Source organism: Siniperca chuatsi, linkage group LG16 (assembly GCF_020085105.1).
Source record: "Siniperca chuatsi isolate FFG_IHB_CAS linkage group LG16, ASM2008510v1, whole genome shotgun sequence".
Taxonomy (NCBI): Eukaryota; Metazoa; Chordata; class Actinopteri; order Centrarchiformes; family Sinipercidae; genus Siniperca; species Siniperca chuatsi.
This window is the reverse complement of record NC_058057.1, coordinates 21,279,285-21,297,262: the sequence shown is the minus strand read 5'-3', so window position 1 is coordinate 21,297,262 and position 17,978 is coordinate 21,279,285. Positions and strand designations below refer to the sequence as shown.

The following is a 17,978-nucleotide window of genomic DNA, read 5'->3' as shown; positions in this document are numbered from 1 at the left end:
GGTAAGTGCACTGAAACAACCTTTTTAGTAAATTTGCATATGTACTGGGACAGTAAGATGAAATTAGTCTTGACTGTATTATTTGACTTGATGAAGTACTGAAACATTCTGAAGTGCAAAATGATCAGCACATTATTTTGCATTATTAACAGCTGAGATGACTCCTTATTAAAACTCCTCACTGCTGACTTAGGGTGAAAGTAAGCCAGATAAAAATAGGAACCTCATGCCACCCAAGTTTTCTCAGTGAAAAATGAAGGGCGATTTTGTGCCGTTTGAATAAGCTAGCTCAGCAAATGCTTTCAAGCTGTCACTGTGACTAACACTGACAGTCAAAGAGACAGTGTGGCATTATAATACCCAGGAGTCAAACTGAATTGTGTGTGTGTGTGTTTTTAGGTGGTGACATACCTGGCAGGCTGTGGTCTTCAGAGTTGTGCCATGCTGGTTGCTAAGGGTTACCCAGATCTCGGCTGGAACCCTATAGAAGGAGAGCGTTACCTGTCCTTCCTGAGATTCGCCGTCTTCTGCAATGGTATGTCGACTTATATATACTGAGCTCATGGAGTAAATACTGTAAAACTAGCCTTTTTAAAGATACCTTGTGGATTTTTTATAACCAGTGGCGCTGTAGAGTAATGTTACTCTGCAGGTCCATGTTTTGTTTATATCATGTTCTTCATATGACGGCAGTAAACAGCTGGTGTGCTGTAAAAAGTAGCAGAAATAAAGATGCGACGAGGAAAACCACAAGCTGATGTAAACTATGCAATATTAAAAACTTTCTAAATAAGGTCTTACAAATGTTTTGAGGCACAAAACGCGTTCAACATATTTATTAACCCTTAAGAAGACATACTGTTTGTCAAGAAATGTTGAATGTAAACAAAATGTGTTTGCACGCAAAAACTTTACAAGGTACCTTTAAGGGTACACTTCTGTTAAGGGTTAAGGGTACAGATCAATAAATGATTAGCTTTTTAATTAATATTAAGAAATTAGTATAGTTCCGATTAACAAACAAAAACAAGGCAAATTCACTGCAGTTTACATTTTATACCACTGACCAAAAGGGAGCTTTATGGCACAAAACATTAAAGTTTCTATATCTAGCATGTTGTGCTGAAATTGTTCCTGAAGACAAATTGTTTGTGTGAATCCATCTTTGTGAGTGTTCTGTGTACACACATTGTGTTTGCATGGCATGTTGGATGATGTTATTGTGACACTATTATTGAAGATATAGGTAGATAAATAAAAGATCACATATCAATAATCACAGAATCTTCCAGGAAACTTTGGCTGTAGTAAGCAAGTTAGTAGCCTTCTTCCCTCCATCACCAACTACTGTCAAATGCCCAAGAGTAGAGAAGTGCCCAAGTGGAAATGTTAGTCAGCCTTCCCTGGATAAAAAAATTAAATAATCCTTTAGGAAGGCAATAAACATGACGTCCAGGATTTCTGTCCTCTAGCTGACACTGACTTCGTGTTGTCTTTTGGGGATCATTTAAATCATCCACTATAAATGCCTGTTGATTGCCCTGCTGTATTTGTATACCAGGTGAGAGTGTGGAGGAAAATGCCAACGTGGTGGTGAAGCTGCTGATCAGACGTCCAGAGTGTTTCGGCCCCGCCCTGAGGGGAGAGGGAGGTCAGGGTCTGCTAGCCGCCATGAAGGAGGCCATCAAGATCTCTGACGATCCTGCAGTGGACCTGCCCAAGACCCCCACTGGAGTCCCTACTGGGTAGAAATCCACACCAGTTTCTTACATTATTTAATTCTAGTCAGGGTTGAAAAGCCTGTGAATCAGCGTTTAGATCATCATGAGACACAAAAAACCCACTGAGTGGCTCGAAAGCAGTCACTAGTGATAAAGTCTTCCATTATCTGTGTCTTTTGTGGTGAATTGTTACATTTAATTAGATTTGCACGTGTGTTTCTGAGCTCTGTTAAACCAGCATTATTCTTAGTTAATACACTTCTTAATAGTACTATCTCAGTATGAATTTAATAAATTGTTCATTAACATTACTGGGAAGAGATCGAAGTTTACTTATTTATGTAAGCCTGCACAAAGGAACTGGAAAGAAAAGGGCTTTATTGCTCTCAGTTTGAATGTGAAGTTTTATCATCTGATTGAATTGCTTTACTGAAAGGTCTCGTACCAAAACAGGAAAATCATCATAGACTCTTTATTTAACCACTGTGCAACATACTATGCTTTGAAGAGTAATTTGTCCGATATGATTTTAACACAATACAGGGTTGCAAATAGGCTCTCATCTTTCTCACATCTATCGCACAAATCTCACGCCAAATAAGAGCTAGCCTCAAAACCACTCCTTCATGAAAAAGTATAATTATAGGCTATATGTTAAATAGGCTTTCGCTGCACACAGGACAAAGTCTGACCATCAGACTTTTTTCCAGTGCCCAAAGCACACAGTTTGTGGCTTTAGTTGACAAAGGTGCACACACACATCGCTCCAAAATCAAAAAATTCATGATTCGATTCATGTTTTTTTTCGCTTCTATTTTGGTTATTGTAAAATTGGTCTTTTCATTTCATTCCGAGTGGCATAAAAAAAGTCTTAAATCTAATATGCTTAAAGCTGTAGGAACCCTGATTTAGGTAAGTCTCGATTAACTAAATGTGTGATACCATACAGAGATACTTAAGGCAAGTTAGAGGTAAGGAGAAAAAAATACAGCAGCCTTGACACTGATCGAAGCTGTAGCCAGTATGTAAAAAGTGTTGGTGCCTGCCTGCTTATATCAGTATGCAAAGGCTGTAATACACTGGCTGCATTTTAATGGGGAAGGTTATTATTATTATTATTATTGCATGAAGTGAGGAGAGGGATTGGGAAGTGGGTCAAAATCAATATGTATGACATAGTGGCCTGTAAGGAGATCATGTATTGTGCCAAAACATTGTTATAAATCCTCACAAAACTGCTCATCTATTGCTCCTCCGGTGCCCATTTTCTTCTCAAACTACCTTGTAGAATCTGAGTTAATTGTTCCTCATTTTCTTAGTTCTAGGGAGGTTTGCACAAAATATGCTGTGACAGTGATGTTTTGTGTGTTTCAGGTCTGGTGATGAAGAAGGAGAAGTTATTCACATGGGCAACGCCATCATGTCCTTCTACTCAGCTCTCATAGACCTGCTGGGACGCTGCGCTCCAGAGATGCATGTGAGGCTCTCCAATACAACCTGAGCTGAGGAATAACACACTGTATAGGGAACAGTAACCTACGGTGGGGGGGGATTTGTTATTTCATGACTTTGGTGTCTCCCAGAGTACCTTCATAGTCTTCTCATTAAGACAACTGTAATTTTAGTATATGTTCACCCACTGTTATAAGTAAACATAAATAAGTAGAATGAGACAGTGAAGAAGGTTCCTTCACCAATATTTGTAATATTTTCTCCTACACATTCATCACATTTTGCTGTCATATGCCTACATCTCGCACAGACTTACTTTCTTGTTATCCAGATGCTCTACACAATAACAGAGACCACTGAATGAAGTAGTGAGTTGAATATTTCCTATTTGTATCTCTTACAGCTTATCAATGCTGGTAAAGGTGAGGCGCTGCGTATCCGGGCCATCTTGCGCTCTCTGGTTCCCACTGTAGATCTGGTGGGCATCATCAGCATCCCCCTCAAAATGCCTGTGGTTAATAAAGGTATGTTGGTCTTGGAGGCTGCTGTTTTATTTGTTTGCTACCTGACATCATGCGTGCAGATGTTAATGGCTGAAAATCAACAGATAAACAGTAATAAATGAAGTTGAACCAGGTGCTGCAACAAAAACAAGCGGTGAAAAGTTTGAAAATGTTGTGGGGAAAAAACTTCTAATAGCAGCCAAAAGTGACACAGAAAAGCATCCAACTGAGACAGAAAAACGGTCTTTGGACTGGATTCAAGGCTGAAACTGGTCTCACACACAGCACATTTAAACTGTGTACACAAACACAAGCTACAGTATATCACAATCGAATTTTCTCCGTTGCCTTCTGAACTAACATGCCACAGTACTTTGCCGTCTAGAAATCTGAAAAAAGTTGATTTGGCTGGCATGTACAGTAAGTCACGCTGCCAGTTCAAGGCAACTAAAATAATTTCATATCTCTGCAAAATGAATATCATCAGGCTCTGCCAGCTGGTGGTATATCAGCCAGGCTTCATTCAGGTGTGACATTCTTTGTGACATTTTCCAATAAGAAAGCAAGCTGAAATTAAATGACTGAATTCAACAAGGTTTTGCTTTTTGTAATATATCTCCACAGCTTATCATTTCTGGAATTACTTTTACCTTAAATACACCCGTGACGCTCATTCCCACTATTTGTCTTTTTTGTTTCTACATATTTTGGTCATAAATTATGTATCATTCGATACTGTATTTATCAGCTTTTGTTACTTAAGCTCTTCCTCCCTCTTTTCCCTCACTTCCCTAGATTCTGTATGTACTCCCCAGCATCATTTTTCCTTCCACTCCTCCCAAACAAAATCTTTAATCGCCTTCTAAATACACTTTAATAGTCTGGAATACTAGAAAAAGTGTCAAATTAAATAGAAATAAGAAACCCAATGTTTACAAAGTGTTTATTTTGATAACAGAACATTAACCTGAAACTTTTCTTCCATAAAATGTGTTTAACCTTCAGATGGCACAGTGACAGAGCCCGACATGTCAGCCTGTTTCTGTCCAGACCACAAGGCCCCGATGGTGCTCTTCCTGGATCGAGTGTACGGCATCGAAAACCAGAGCTTCCTGCTCCAGATGTTGGAGGTTGGCTTCCTGCCTGACCTCCGAGCCTCGGCGTCTCTGGACACAGTGAGTGAGAGAAAACCCAAATAACTTTCACCATTTATCCCTAGCAGGCCTTCACCTTCTAACTCCCATTTTGTTACTCACTAGCTACCAAAACATGTGTGTCTGTTTCCTTAAAGAGTACGTTTTAGTTTTTTTAGCCTGTAAAGGGACAAAGTAAAAGTGCTAGCTGCTAGCAGGTGTAATATTATATCTTCATCATCTTATCTATCTCTGTTCCTTTTACATTTATAACTGAAATTGTGTTTCTGTTAAGTTTGGGTTTCCAATTTGCTCATGACATGTGTGACAGAGGCAGATAATCTCAGCAAACATGAACACTGATTCCTCAGTGCTACAATCAGAACAAAATCTTGTCATGACTGCCTCCAAGTTGGCTGAAACATTAACATAAAAAACAACTAAAATTAAACATCTGCTCATCCTCATGAGAGTGAGAAACACAATCAGTATTCAAATTGTCATATTTGTCTTGTATTTAGGGATACGATACTAGTAATACCTACTGTGGCAATGTGAGTGAACACTATGGAGCAATGTTTTTATTATTGGGTCCCCATTTTGTTTGTATTGTGCATGAGCACATTGGCAGTGCGATTCACATCCTGCCGATGGTTTAACGGTACTCCATTATCGAGGTAACGAGCCAAGAAACAGCAATGCGCCAACAAAGGCAGTGAAAAAGAAGGCTGCAATCTAGCAAATATGAATGTAAACTGCATTTTAATTCAATGCACGGCTTTGCAATTGTTTTGAGGAAGGGAATGCATTCAACAATTTTGTTAGACCTCAGCTTTAGATTCAGTGTTTCTCACTAAAAACTCCCTGTGTTAACAAGAAAACTTCACAAGGCTCCTGTTTCTCTCCTTGACAGGCAGACTGTCATTCATAGAAAGTCATTTTAAAATGAAAGCTAGCAGTTAAAAATGTCTTTGATTTGTGTTAAACTGTGAATATTTCGCTTAACTCCATTTCAGTTCTTCAGTGGGGTTCATTACTCCAGAGCAAATGCAAATAAAAAGTTAAACCTAAAGTAAACACGGGTGATTCGTTGTCATTGTTTTTGCATTAAGTCATCAGTCATTTCTTCAATAGTACTCATAGCATACATAAGGTCAACTGCAGTATCACCACCCTGTCACCCACAAAAAGTCAAATTTAGATGACATGTGGCGACTGTACTGTGCCATCCATCCTTCAGCTACATGTATTGTTCTCTGTCCCACAGGAGGTGTTGAGCACCACTGAGACAGCGTTGGCCATGAACAGGTACATCGGCTCGGCCCTGCTGCCTCTGCTGACCCGCTGTGCTGCTCTGTTTGCCAACACAGAGCACTACGCACAGCTGATTGACTCTACGCTGCAGACTATCTACCGGCTGTCCAAAGGCCGCTCACTCACCAAAGCCCAAAGGGACGCCATTGAGGAGTGTCTGCTGGCTATCTGCAAGTAAGGCCTGCCAAGCTTTGTTCAGACTCAGCTGAGAAAATGTTAAAGGGGAGCTGGAGATTTACAGAGGCTGCACCTTGTTATTTTTCAAACAATACTACTGTCAAGTGGCTTGTCTCTTAAGTGCTTTAGTGCAACACATATTGAACAGACCTCTTTTCCGCTTTAGTGGGTCTGTTCACCACAAATCACAAACTGCAGGAAACAATGACATTAAGTCAGCAATATTACTTGAATTTTCATTTACACGGTGAAAGCAGGTAATCTTGTTTGTTTTTTTTTAGGAATTCATACTATTTCTTATTTAATGTATGTTTATTTTGTCTAATCAATTAGGCCTGCATTTTTCTATTATGGCACATAAATGTGCACTTGGCAAGACTAGACTAAGACTAATACTGCCATAGTATTTGAACGATTGACATATTATCAGTTCAGTTCTATTAGTGCCAAATTTAGCATCAGCAACATAATCCTTCATTAACAGCCTTACTTGGTATTAAAGAATGATTACATATTGTTGGCAGCCATTTTGGATGTCTTCTCTCTCTCTCTCTCTCTCTCTCTCTCTCTCTCTCTCTCTCTCTCTCTCTCTCTCTCTCTCTCTCTCTCTCTCTCTCTCTGAGAGAGAATCTGCAGTTATTGTAGCTACTCCCTATTCTTTTTATTTTTATCAAAATTATGATATCTAGCTAGTCTCTACTCACTACTTCTGTATTTTTATGTTTAAATAATGTAATTCTTATATTTCACAGGCATCTGCGTCCTTCCATGATGCAGCAGCTGCTCAGACGGCTAGTTTTCGACGTTCCCATGCTCACTGAATACTGCATGATACCTCTCCGGGTGAGACACTGGACACAGTTTCTTGTCACTACTGTGCTTGATTTATTAGTTGAAAGAGTTATGGGATAATTCTAACAAGCAATCAGAGGCATCTCGTATTTCACAACCCAGTTATCCTCCTCACTTGCTGTGTGTTGAACACCCAGACATATGATTGTTTCCTCCCCCAAGCATTTCATAAATGTCTGTATGAAGTCAGGTGACATTAGGCATCATGTATTCAAACCTATATACATATAATACAGTATAATGTTGATTTTGTGCAATGAAACAGTAAAAACCATACTCACTGGTCATTGATGTGCAAGAATATTTAATAAACTTGAACTCATTGTTGTGTTTTCTTGTATCTCTGATCTCTAGCTTCTGACCAGCCACTATGAGCAGAACTGGAAGTACTACTGCCTGCCTTCTGGTATGGGCACCTTTGGCATAGCCTCTGAGGAGGAGCTCCTCCTAACCAAGAAACTCTTCTGGGGAATATTTGACTCCCTTTCTCACAAGGTACAACCAGAAACCACGTTGTATCGAATATTCATTAAGATAGGTCGACAGTATGTGCTTTTACCAAGAAATTATTTATGATTTTGGAAAGTTGTAACACCTCTCTGTATTTTCTTTATCTATTCTTCTTCATTTTCTGTCTCTGGGAATAGATCAGAAGTTACAGGAGACAAAGCAATATTTTCCTTAAATCCCTCTGATGCATAACAAAATGTTTAGTAGTCTAGTAGTGTTTGCTCTCATAAAGCTGCTGTTTTTTCTATTCTGATTTCAGAAAATCTTGAGTTTTCAACACCTGTGTGTGGCTCTCATAAGAGAAAAGTTCTTGATAGTGAAGTGAAAGCTCAATGAAGTGGCTGTGAGCAGTGCAGCTGAGGCGAAACCAAAACAGATGAATCATTTATCAGTCTGTGACAGGCCCTCGCTTGGTGCAGACTTTTCCAGCTCTGTCATTCATTTTGCCTCCTCTTTTTCTTTCCCTGGCTTTTCTCTGCTCAGTCTATCCACCTAATAGCTAAGCAGACATGTCCTCATTGCAGAGAAAATGGTGAGAAAAACAGTTTTAAACTCTCCCTTCTGCTGCATCTGTCTCTTCTGTAGAAGTATGATGCTGAACTTTTCAAAATGGCCATGTCATGTCTATGTGCCATTGCTGGAGCCCTGCCTCCAGACTTTGTGGATGCCAGTCTTGGAGCAACTCTGGAAAAACAGGCGTCAGTGGATGCACAGGGCAACTTTGATCCCAAACCCATCAACACTACCAAGTGAGTGGTCTGGAAAAGCAATTACTTACTTACTTCAAGGAGAGTGTTTGTCTACAAATCAAAACAGCGCTTTTACCTGCTCAATAAACAAGTAAAATTGATTTTGTAATAACAATAATTATTTAAACATTGTCTCCACTTTCTAGTATCTCCCTTCCTGAAAAACTTGAGTACATTGCCAACAAATATGCAGAGCATTCCCATGACAAGTGGTCCTCGGAGAAGGTTAGTTCCTGTCCATGTGGTTTCAATGTTTTCTCCCTCGTGCTGACGTTTAATTTATGCCATCTCTAATATAAAATAGATGTACATAGAAGGCTCAGTACAAATTGCTGAGAAATGATCATTTTATTTTAATTTTATTCTACATTGTCTGGTACGATAGCATGCCTGGCCAGCAAGTACTCACAGTAAATGAGTATTTATACTACTGAGTTTATATACCTAAAATGCAGTATATACTACATGCCCTGTAATAAACTGTTGTTGCAGGTTTCAGCAGGCTGGAAATATGGAGACAGTGTGGATGAGCAGGCCAAATCTCATCCACTGCTGAAGCCTTACAAAGCTCTGAGTGAGAAGGTACATGCACACTGGTACTCCCCTCACAACGCTGCTGTGAGGGGAGTAGTAAACTTTTTCAAACTGCTTATTGTGTATCAAACATAAGCTACACAATTTTTTAATGAAAGGGAAGACAGAAATAATGGTTGAGTTTTGAAAACTTGACTGGCAAAGAAGAAAACTGGTCAAAAATAAATATATAATTTACTGACAACCTATATCAAATTAGGGGTGAAAAGGCCATTAATTCAGTTAGGGTGAACCTCAAACTTCAAAATCATTAAAGCGCAACACATTTTTGCATGCCAAACTATTCATTAATATGAAAATCCAATGGGAAAATAACCTATAAATGAACATCCTTTAGAAAATGAATGAAGTTGTTTCATGTTTAGATCAGATGTGTTTTTCTGACTTGTATAAACCTTGTTGAACTGTCACATCTGGTGGGGACACAGTCCTGCATAAGATGTTAGGCCAAAAAGTGACTGTCAGACTTTTGTGTGTGTTCAATATGAAGGAGAGAGAAACATACCGCTGGCCAGTGAGGGAGTCATTAAAGAGCATGCTGGCTATGGGCTGGAACATTGAGAGGACCAAGGAAGGAGAAGCCATGTTCCAACAGCGAGAGAGCGAAAAACAACGAAAGATCTCAGAGTCTCAGGTAACATCCTGACGTATGATCCACTTAGTGGGATAATACTTCATACTCATCATGATTAGTTGTCACAAATGTTTCCTTGTAATTACTACCTCACTAACTGACATAATTCAGAAGATTCTCCTATTTTTTAAAGTTGTCTTTGTCCTTTGTTTTGAGTAGCCTCAGCTTTTATTGTGGTGCTGCACTGTAAAAGCAGAGATAATCTATAATGGGACCCCATTAAAAAAAATTAAGTGGGAAGACCACTCCCAGGGAAACTGCAAGAATAATACACACAAAGCAACAAAGCTAATGGCTTGTATCGGTATCATTTATCATAGAAATGCAATATATATATTTTTTTTTTTTACACATATCATTAAAGTTATCGAGCAACATAAATACTGAAAAGCATGAATGTTGTCTTGGACTAAGAAGTAACTGATGCAACAAAAAGAAAACAGGGTTTTTTCCAGCTCCGTAGACAGCTCAAAAGTCAGGCAGTGGTAAAACTGTGTATAGACAAATTTGCCTTTACATTTTTACTTACTGTAAAAGTAATAGTTCATTTCTAAAATAATAACTTTATTTCTGGCAGGAAATATGTTTACTGAAAAAAACATATCACTTTCCTGTACACCAGAGCATTTCACCAGGAAAGAGCTACCAAATGTTTAGAACTGCAAATGTAAAAGCTTTGCGGTAGAGAGCAATCGAATCACAGCTGTGTTGTGTCAACTGGCAAAAGGTAGTAAACTATAAATTATTTTAAAGGGAAATGTTGTGGAATAACTTCAAATATGGCTTTGTGGTTTGATTGTCTTTTTCTGACTTTGTAGGTTAATGGATTTAGTCCTGCTCCGATGGACTTGCACAATGTGACCTTGTCTAGAGAGTTACAGGTTGGTTTTTATTTGACTTCTTATATTGTTGTTGTAATGATAATATAGTTGTTACAATAAGTTGTTACATATGCAGTGTATACTGAGAATTGTCTTTGTAACACAAAAGCAGCATACAAGTGTTCAGATTTGATGAAATTTGCATTTCTACTGTTTCTGCAGGGCATGGTGGAGGTGGTTGCTGAAAATTACCACAACATCTGGGCCAAGAAGAAGAAAACTGAACTCGTTAGCAAAGGTGTGTAAATGTACAGTTTAAAAATCCACTCGTGTATTTCACTTCATACTGGGAGGGTAAATAATTTGAGCTGCGGTAATTCTAACTAGTGATTTGTGTAAAATGCATTTGAAATGATTTTAGAATTGAATTTGACTTAGCAGGAGGAGGGACCCACTCGCTGCTGGTTCCCTATGACACCCTGACAGCTAAAGAGAAGTACAGAGACAGAGAGAAGGCCCAGGATCTCTTCAAGTTTCTGCAGATCAGTGGCTATGCCATCACAAGGTTAACGTCCTCTCACTCCCAATTTATCCTTCATTGAAGCAATAAGTAAATAAAAATAAGCATAATGTCACAATAGCTCAAAGCAGTTTTAACAGTTTACTGTATTGTATACTTTAGGTGAAACCTAACTATGATTTTTATCTTTCTAATCGCAATATTTCCCTAAATTTGCAGTCATTTCACCTGACTATTAGGCTGTGCTCATTCAGTCATTCTAGTTCAAATCCTAATTAGCACTACTATGAACAACCATTTGTTATTTATATTATATATCTTGTATATTGACATACTTTGCTTTTGATAATGAGTCATTTGTGATCCTTTCATCTGACAGAGGTCTGAAGGACATGGAGCAGGACTCATCAACCATGGAGAAGCGTTTTTGCTACAAGTTCCTCAAAAGGCTGCTGAAGTACGTCGACTCTGCCCAGGAGTTCATCGCTCATCTTGGTGAGTGTGTGGCATTTTAAACACGGGTACACTGAGCACAGAGAGGTGCTTTACATTGATTAACTCTTAAAAATTCCTTGACGCTGACCTTCCCACTCAACATTGTTGTTAATTCAGAGGCTATGGCCACCAGTGGGAAGACAGACAAATCACCTCATGACCAGGAAATCAAGTTCTTTGCCAAGGTTTGGAACACTTTTTTTGCAACTGAACCATTGATGTGATGTTGAATTTACTTTTAATAAGGCTTTTACTGAGGTTTAAGTCTTATAGCTGAATTTCTTCTCTCCAGGTGTTGCTTCCACTGACAGATCAAACTTTAAAGAACCACTGTCTGTACTTCCTGTCCACACCCAGCAAGAACATGAGCAGCTGTGGCTGTGCCTCCAACAAAGAGAAGGAGATGGTCACCAGGTACTGTGTAGAAGCAATCTGCGTAATCATTTTTTAATTGTCAGGTATTTGCTGTTCAGAGGGTTTTTTGCCATGTGTAAAGTCCTCCCTTTTTATCTCTGTGAAAAGAGTGCAGAATGTCTCTTTCATATTTTCATCAGACCTTTTCTTATTTCCTTGCTGACTTTGCTTTTTTCAGCTCTTCTTTGTTCTCTCTGAAGCTTTTTGTTCAATTCTGTTCTTACCGTCTTTCTTTTCCAGCCTGTTCTGTAAGCTGGCAGCTCTTGTCAGACACAGGATTTCTCTCTTTGGTAAGGTTGGCATTGCATCTCCCTGTATGCTTGTGTGCCTCTTTGCTTTAAATTTCTTTCCACATCTACAGTAAATGTTTCTCTCACAGGAAGTGACTCTGCAATGATGGTGAGCTGCCTGCACATCCTCACTCACTCACTTGACACCAGGTAAGCACACATCGTTGTCTGCTTATGCACAAGTCGACAATTTGGTCTTGTGCATGCACTTTAGCCCTTGTGTTCCCTCCCCTCTCAGAACGGTGATGAAGTCTGGCTCAGAGCTGGTCAAAGCCGGGTTTCGGTCGTTCTTTGAGAATGCATCGGAGGACCTGGAGAAGCTGCTGGAGATGCTAAAACTGGGGAAGTTCATGCAGTCCCGTGCCCAGATGAAGAGCGTCAGCCAGAGCATCAACTATGTGACTGTGGCGCTGCTGCCCATCCTCACGGCCCTGTTTGAGCACATCAGGACACATGAGTTTGGAGTGGACCTGCTGTGTGAGTTCCTGTTTCCATGCCCACCATTTTCTGTTTTTTTTAAAAAAAATTTAACTTTATTTGTATTGCTTTTTGAAAAGAAAAAACACGTGAATATAACATAAAAAACACAACAAGATAAATTAGGAAAAGTAACAGAATAGACTTGGTCGCCAGGGACAATACACAAGTTCATACATATTGAGGGTGTATTTACTGTATGTTAAAGGGAAGGAAGGGTTGTATTCCAAACTTTCACAAAATGAATGGATATACATATTGTTATTATTATTATTATTATTATTATTATTATTATTATTAATAATAATAATAATAATAATAATAATAATAATAATAATGCTGCCTCCGCCTCCTTGTACAAACTCGAATGCGGCTCGGGCTGCATATTTCTGTCCAAATCCGACCCGAGTCTGAGAGAGTAGTAACCGAACCCGACAGGCATTCTCTCTTCATGTCTGAACCTGACCCGAGCCCTACGCAGTTCATGTAAGCTGAAGCACTGAGTTTGTGTTACCCAATCACGCAATTGTTGTTACCATTGTTGTTGCCTGTTTACCCTAATTACACCGTGTAAATGACCGTCAAAAGGCATTGTTTTATCTCCAAGGCCATTACATAGTCCTCAACTGGAATTCAAACGTGACAATTGGTCTTGTATAAATACCCAGTCTTTATGTGCCCATTATGTATACCATTCCTACATTTACATAGTAGAGACATACCCACCATTTTAGATAATAACTTTTAATTTGTCTTTCTCCTCATGTCATTTTTCTCCTCATGTCATCTTTTATGTAAGTAGACTTTGTTGTTGATTAAAAATAGATGCGTGTTTGGTTAATATTTTTGTTTGTTTCAGTGGATGATGTGCAGCTGTCCTGCTACCGAATATTGACCTGTTTGTACTCTCTGGGAACAGGAAAGAACATCTTTGTGGAGAGGTAGGAGGCCAAACTTTTCTTAAACCATGCAGCAGGATGTAATATGGCTTTTAGTTCTACACATGAGAAGTACTGTATATTTGATCATTAAGTTTAAGAATCCTTGGTAACGCTGAATGCTTGCTATAATTACTATGATCTATGAGAATTAGTATCAAGGAACTGTGAAATAGCAGTTCATAAACTACATTATGCTTGTCACTGTTAATTAGGAAATGGCTGCTAAGCTTTTTCATTAACTCATGTTTGTGACAAATGCACTCACGACTTGTGGGAGGATTTATGGTACGTCATGTACTCTTATTAAAAAATCTACTATGATACATATGCTACAGTTATACAGTTTGTGTTACAAAATGAAGACAGGGGTTTGGACTTTGGCCAGAAAAGATAACAATCCTATTTTATGAAAATCTATTAAAAGAAAAAAGATTGCATGGCTCAGGGGAGAGGACACAACAGAAACACTTTGTGCTGTTACACGGCAATAAAACATCCCAAAACTGTTTTTGTGAGACTGTGGTGGGTGGACCTCAAATCCTCTAGGGGGGTCCAGGGGACATGCTCCCCCAGAAGAATATTTTGTACATTTTCAAGTTAAATGCATCAATCTGGTGCATTTTGAGAGCAAAATGAATAGGCTAGATCTATGAAGAACTTCTCTGGTAAACACATTCAGGGTTTTCCCTAGGTTTCTGGAGGGCTTAGGTGCTGTGGTTGTGGCGGGAGTGTTGTGCGATCGTGGGCTTTGGGGGTCCTCCCCCAAGAAAATTTTATGTTATTTGACTAAAAGCTATGCATTTTACATAATTTTAGACTATTATCATAACAATATTTAAAAAAAAAAACACAGGTTGTAGTTTTTCACATTATACTTTGACATTAGCAGGAACAAAAGGGAAACAAATATGCTCACTGATGAAGTAAGTGCGATGTCCTGAAGTAATCCTTCACATTTTTGTGAGTGATCACACTGTGCCACAATAAAATAATTACAAAATAACATTGGTTAAACAAGGAGATTATTATTTTTTTGCGATTTGCTCATCCTCCCAAAGTCAGGGTGAAGCCACTAACTAGCTGTAGGGGTGGGTATCATTCGGATTGTATCTTTATCTTATCCTTACTCGTATCGGCCTGGTTCTTTATCATTACTAAAGAATTGGGGGTTTTTAAATTTTTATTTTTATTTTTTGAATAAATTCCGAACAGTATTAGAATTGATTTTATATTTTAAATATAACTAAATATTTTTTCTAGAACAGCAACAGTAACGTTTACAACAGCAAAGTCACTATATACACTCAATAATATCTCACTAGTGTCAGTCAAATAAATAATATTCCTGACCTCAAAATATGAAGAACACACACAGTCAGTATCAGTCCTTCCTCCTGTCCTCTGTCCTCCTCCCTCTGCTGCCGTTGTGATCACGCTTGTAGAGAAAGAAGGGTAAGTTTACAAGAATTTGCCAAATTTTATGATTTGTGGCAAAATAAGAAACAGTTAGGCTACATACAGACAGCTTTCGTTTGAGCTTGTTCATAACAATTTGCTATTAGCTTAACAAGCGCACTGTGGTTGTAAAAACAACAACTGCGGACAAAGCAGTTGGAAATATCGCTTTTCTACTTTTTCCTGATGAAGGAAAACGTTACCTTCACTTCACCAGGTGTCTCCACCGAGGCCTCTTTGCTCTGCCGTCATGAGACACTTTGCTTAAGCAACGGCGCAAAACACAACATTAGAGATGTTTTATGTTAATATGATAAGTGTAAAAATATTTTCGGTTCGTTATGAAACTAGTCTAGGTATACATAAGGAAACACTGGCTGATACCATGTGGTGCTCTGTGAAGGCTCTGTGTACTGAGAGTCCAGTGGCAAAGGAAGAATGAGCGTTAGTCCTAACAAGTATGCACCTGGAGTCACTACTCTTTACAAACAGAAAATTTATAATTTATTATATAGTGTGCGTAGTTTTTTGTTACTTCACTGGCCACTTACTACTCATTAAACTGTATGAATTTACATGTTGATCTGCAGACATCTTCCAGCACTGGGGGAGAGCCTGGCGACCCTGGTGGGAGCCATGCCTGTGGCGTTCCTGGAGCCCCACCTAAACGCCCACAACCCGCTCTCTGTCTTCAACACCAAGACCCCACGAGAGAGAGCCAGTAAGTGTCCACCAGATCCTCCTTTTAATTTTGACCATTATCCCATTAATTTACGGTGTTCAGACATTGCTGTGTATATACTTTCAAGTTTCCTAAAATATTTCAAATTTTAAATGTTGTCTACGTGTTTTTCTTTTCTAGTCCTCAGTATGCCAGACACAGTGGAGGAGATGTGTCCAGAGATGCCTCGTCTTGACAGACTGCTGAAAGATGTCAACGATGTCTCAGAGTCTGGAGCTCGCTACAGTGACATGCCACAGGTCTGAAAGGCTGATGGGATATTTAAATGTGTTAAAAACAGCTGTCTCATGAGGCTTTTGCTCCAAGAACAACATGGCCACTACTTGTATGCTATTGAGTTGCATTATGGGTTGGATCCAGTGTTTATAAGGCTTGACCCATATGAGGGACTAAAAGTCAGGATATCTCTCTGCTCCCTCAATTTTGACTTTACTTTTTATAACATGTTTTGCGAGTTGCCCAACTTAATGCAAGTGCAATAGTAAATTGCACTAAAGTACCTCATTAATGAATGGTTTATTTACTTTACTTATTTCTAGTTTGATGTTAAAAAATGCTAAATCATTTAAGAGGATATTTTAATATTGCAGAGTGTTGAATATTATATTACAATCTAATCTAAATGATGTAGAACATTTTGAAGTGATATCCTTCATTTATAAATTATATTGCTTAGAGACACAATTAACCATTTAATTTGTGCGCATGGAGTTCAAATGTATCACTGTAGGAATACATTTGTTCATAGATTTAGCAAGTGGATTTCGCACCTCTACAGTCTCTACTGTTGAACTGAAATTTGACTTAAAATTGTTGAACACACTGGACTGGACGTTATGGCATATGTTATTGGATTTACAATGTCACTTAGAACTTTTGATCCCAGACATACAGTAACACATTGCTCCGTTCCTCTTCTGTCATAATACCTTCAGTCATCCAGACATTTTACCTTCCATGTGTCTCCTGCAGGTCATTGAGGTGATCCTTCCCATGCTGTGTAACTATTTGTCCTACTGGTGGGAGAAAGGTCCAGAGAACTCACCTCCAGGTGCCCAGTGCTGCACTACGGTGACCTCTGAACACCTCAGCATCATCCTGGGAAACATCCTCAAGATCCTCAACAACAACCTGGGCATCGATGACGCCCCCTGGATGAAGAGGATTGCAGGTAAGTGCCAGGCTCAAGGCGGTTAAAGAGAGAAAATAAATATGATTTGAAAGGGTTCCCTACCGGTCAGATTACTTATATTCATTGCTTCACATGAATATGCATTTACATTACATTAGGTGGTGAGTTTTGTCTATTTTTCTCAGAGATAGAAAGTACCCTGCTCATCCCTCTTCTCTTTTGAAAAACATTGACAAACAAGGACAGAGTCAAATTTAAGGTCAAACTTCAGATGATAATATAAACTCTGAAAAGTTATTTTAAATGAGGAAACCCATGTGGGAACCCAATATTAATACAATAACAACATTTATTTTTTGTAGAACATTAGCATTTTCAGTGCACATTTCTCAGTGGGAGTTCAGGAAAGGCTAGATAACATAATTGGCTGAGATATTCTCTCACTTCTAACACAAACACGAAAAGAAATTAGACAAGGGAAGAATTCCTAACGTCCTACTATTTAACTATTCTTTAACTAATATTTCCTGTTTTTAGTACCACTGTATTTTGAGAGATGAGAATAAAAAGTAAAATTGCTGATCTAACTTAAAAACTAAAGTGTTAAATTTAGTTTGACAGTTGTGACAGTGCCAATAATGTCCTGGACAGAGCAATGATTTTGGTTTCTGAATTCTCAAAACTTGAGGTGCAAATCCTTCCAGAAACCTGTCGTATTCTTGAAAGCATCAGTTTCTTAGTTGCCCATGTCTAGAATATGTTTTCCATTGTCTCTGTCTCCAGTCTACTCTCAGCCAATCATCTGCAAGGCTGGAGCAGATCTGCTGAGAACCCACTTCCTGCCCACACTGGACAAACTGAAGAAGAAGACAGTGAAGGTGAGAGCATAAAATATACTGTGCATGGTATTACAGCAGCACATTGTATCCACTGCTCAGTGATACCTTTGGTTAAAGTAGATTTTTTGCTGACTCCATCATAAGCTGCTGAACCTGTAGTGCATACAGTATATGGAGCTAGTCCAGAAACATTATGCACACTCACGTCACTAC

The 17,978-nt window shown here is 38.8% G+C and overlaps 1 protein-coding gene across 12 annotated transcripts in view; it reads left to right on the top strand.

The window, feature by feature from the left end:
- Positions 1-17,978, top strand: part of ryr3 (ryanodine receptor 3) — a 119,921-nt gene that overhangs the window by 76,761 nt on the left and 25,182 nt on the right. For 6 of the 12 annotated variants that reach the window (XM_044169284.1, XM_044169282.1, XM_044169283.1 and 3 more), the window contains 26 exons: positions 400-535; positions 1,562-1,745; positions 3,096-3,198; positions 3,577-3,697; positions 4,682-4,851; positions 6,077-6,297; positions 7,053-7,143; positions 7,507-7,647; positions 8,248-8,411; positions 8,558-8,636; positions 8,904-8,993; positions 9,496-9,639; positions 10,458-10,520; positions 10,683-10,758; positions 10,902-11,025; positions 11,360-11,475; positions 11,593-11,660; positions 11,768-11,889; positions 12,130-12,179; positions 12,269-12,329; positions 12,418-12,656; positions 13,516-13,597; positions 15,643-15,773; positions 15,915-16,033; positions 16,767-16,965; positions 17,710-17,804. In XM_044169284.1, the coding sequence (XP_044025219.1) occupies positions 400-535; positions 1,562-1,745; positions 3,096-3,198; positions 3,577-3,697; positions 4,682-4,851; positions 6,077-6,297; positions 7,053-7,143; positions 7,507-7,647; positions 8,248-8,411; positions 8,558-8,636; positions 8,904-8,993; positions 9,496-9,639; positions 10,458-10,520; positions 10,683-10,758; positions 10,902-11,025; positions 11,360-11,475; positions 11,593-11,660; positions 11,768-11,889; positions 12,130-12,179; positions 12,269-12,329; positions 12,418-12,656; positions 13,516-13,597; positions 15,643-15,773; positions 15,915-16,033; positions 16,767-16,965; positions 17,710-17,804 (3,189 nt within the window). Of the gene's footprint in view, positions 1-399; positions 536-1,561; positions 1,746-3,095; positions 3,199-3,576; positions 3,698-4,681; positions 4,852-6,076; positions 6,298-7,052; positions 7,144-7,506; positions 7,648-8,247; positions 8,412-8,557; positions 8,637-8,903; positions 8,994-9,495; positions 9,640-10,457; positions 10,521-10,682; positions 10,759-10,898; positions 11,026-11,359; positions 11,476-11,592; positions 11,661-11,767; positions 11,890-12,129; positions 12,180-12,268; positions 12,330-12,417; positions 12,657-13,515; positions 13,598-15,642; positions 15,774-15,914; positions 16,034-16,766; positions 16,966-17,709; positions 17,805-17,978 lie in introns of all 12 variants that reach the window. The other 6 variants (XM_044169278.1, XM_044169276.1, XM_044169275.1 and 3 more) reach the window with 1 other exon arrangement.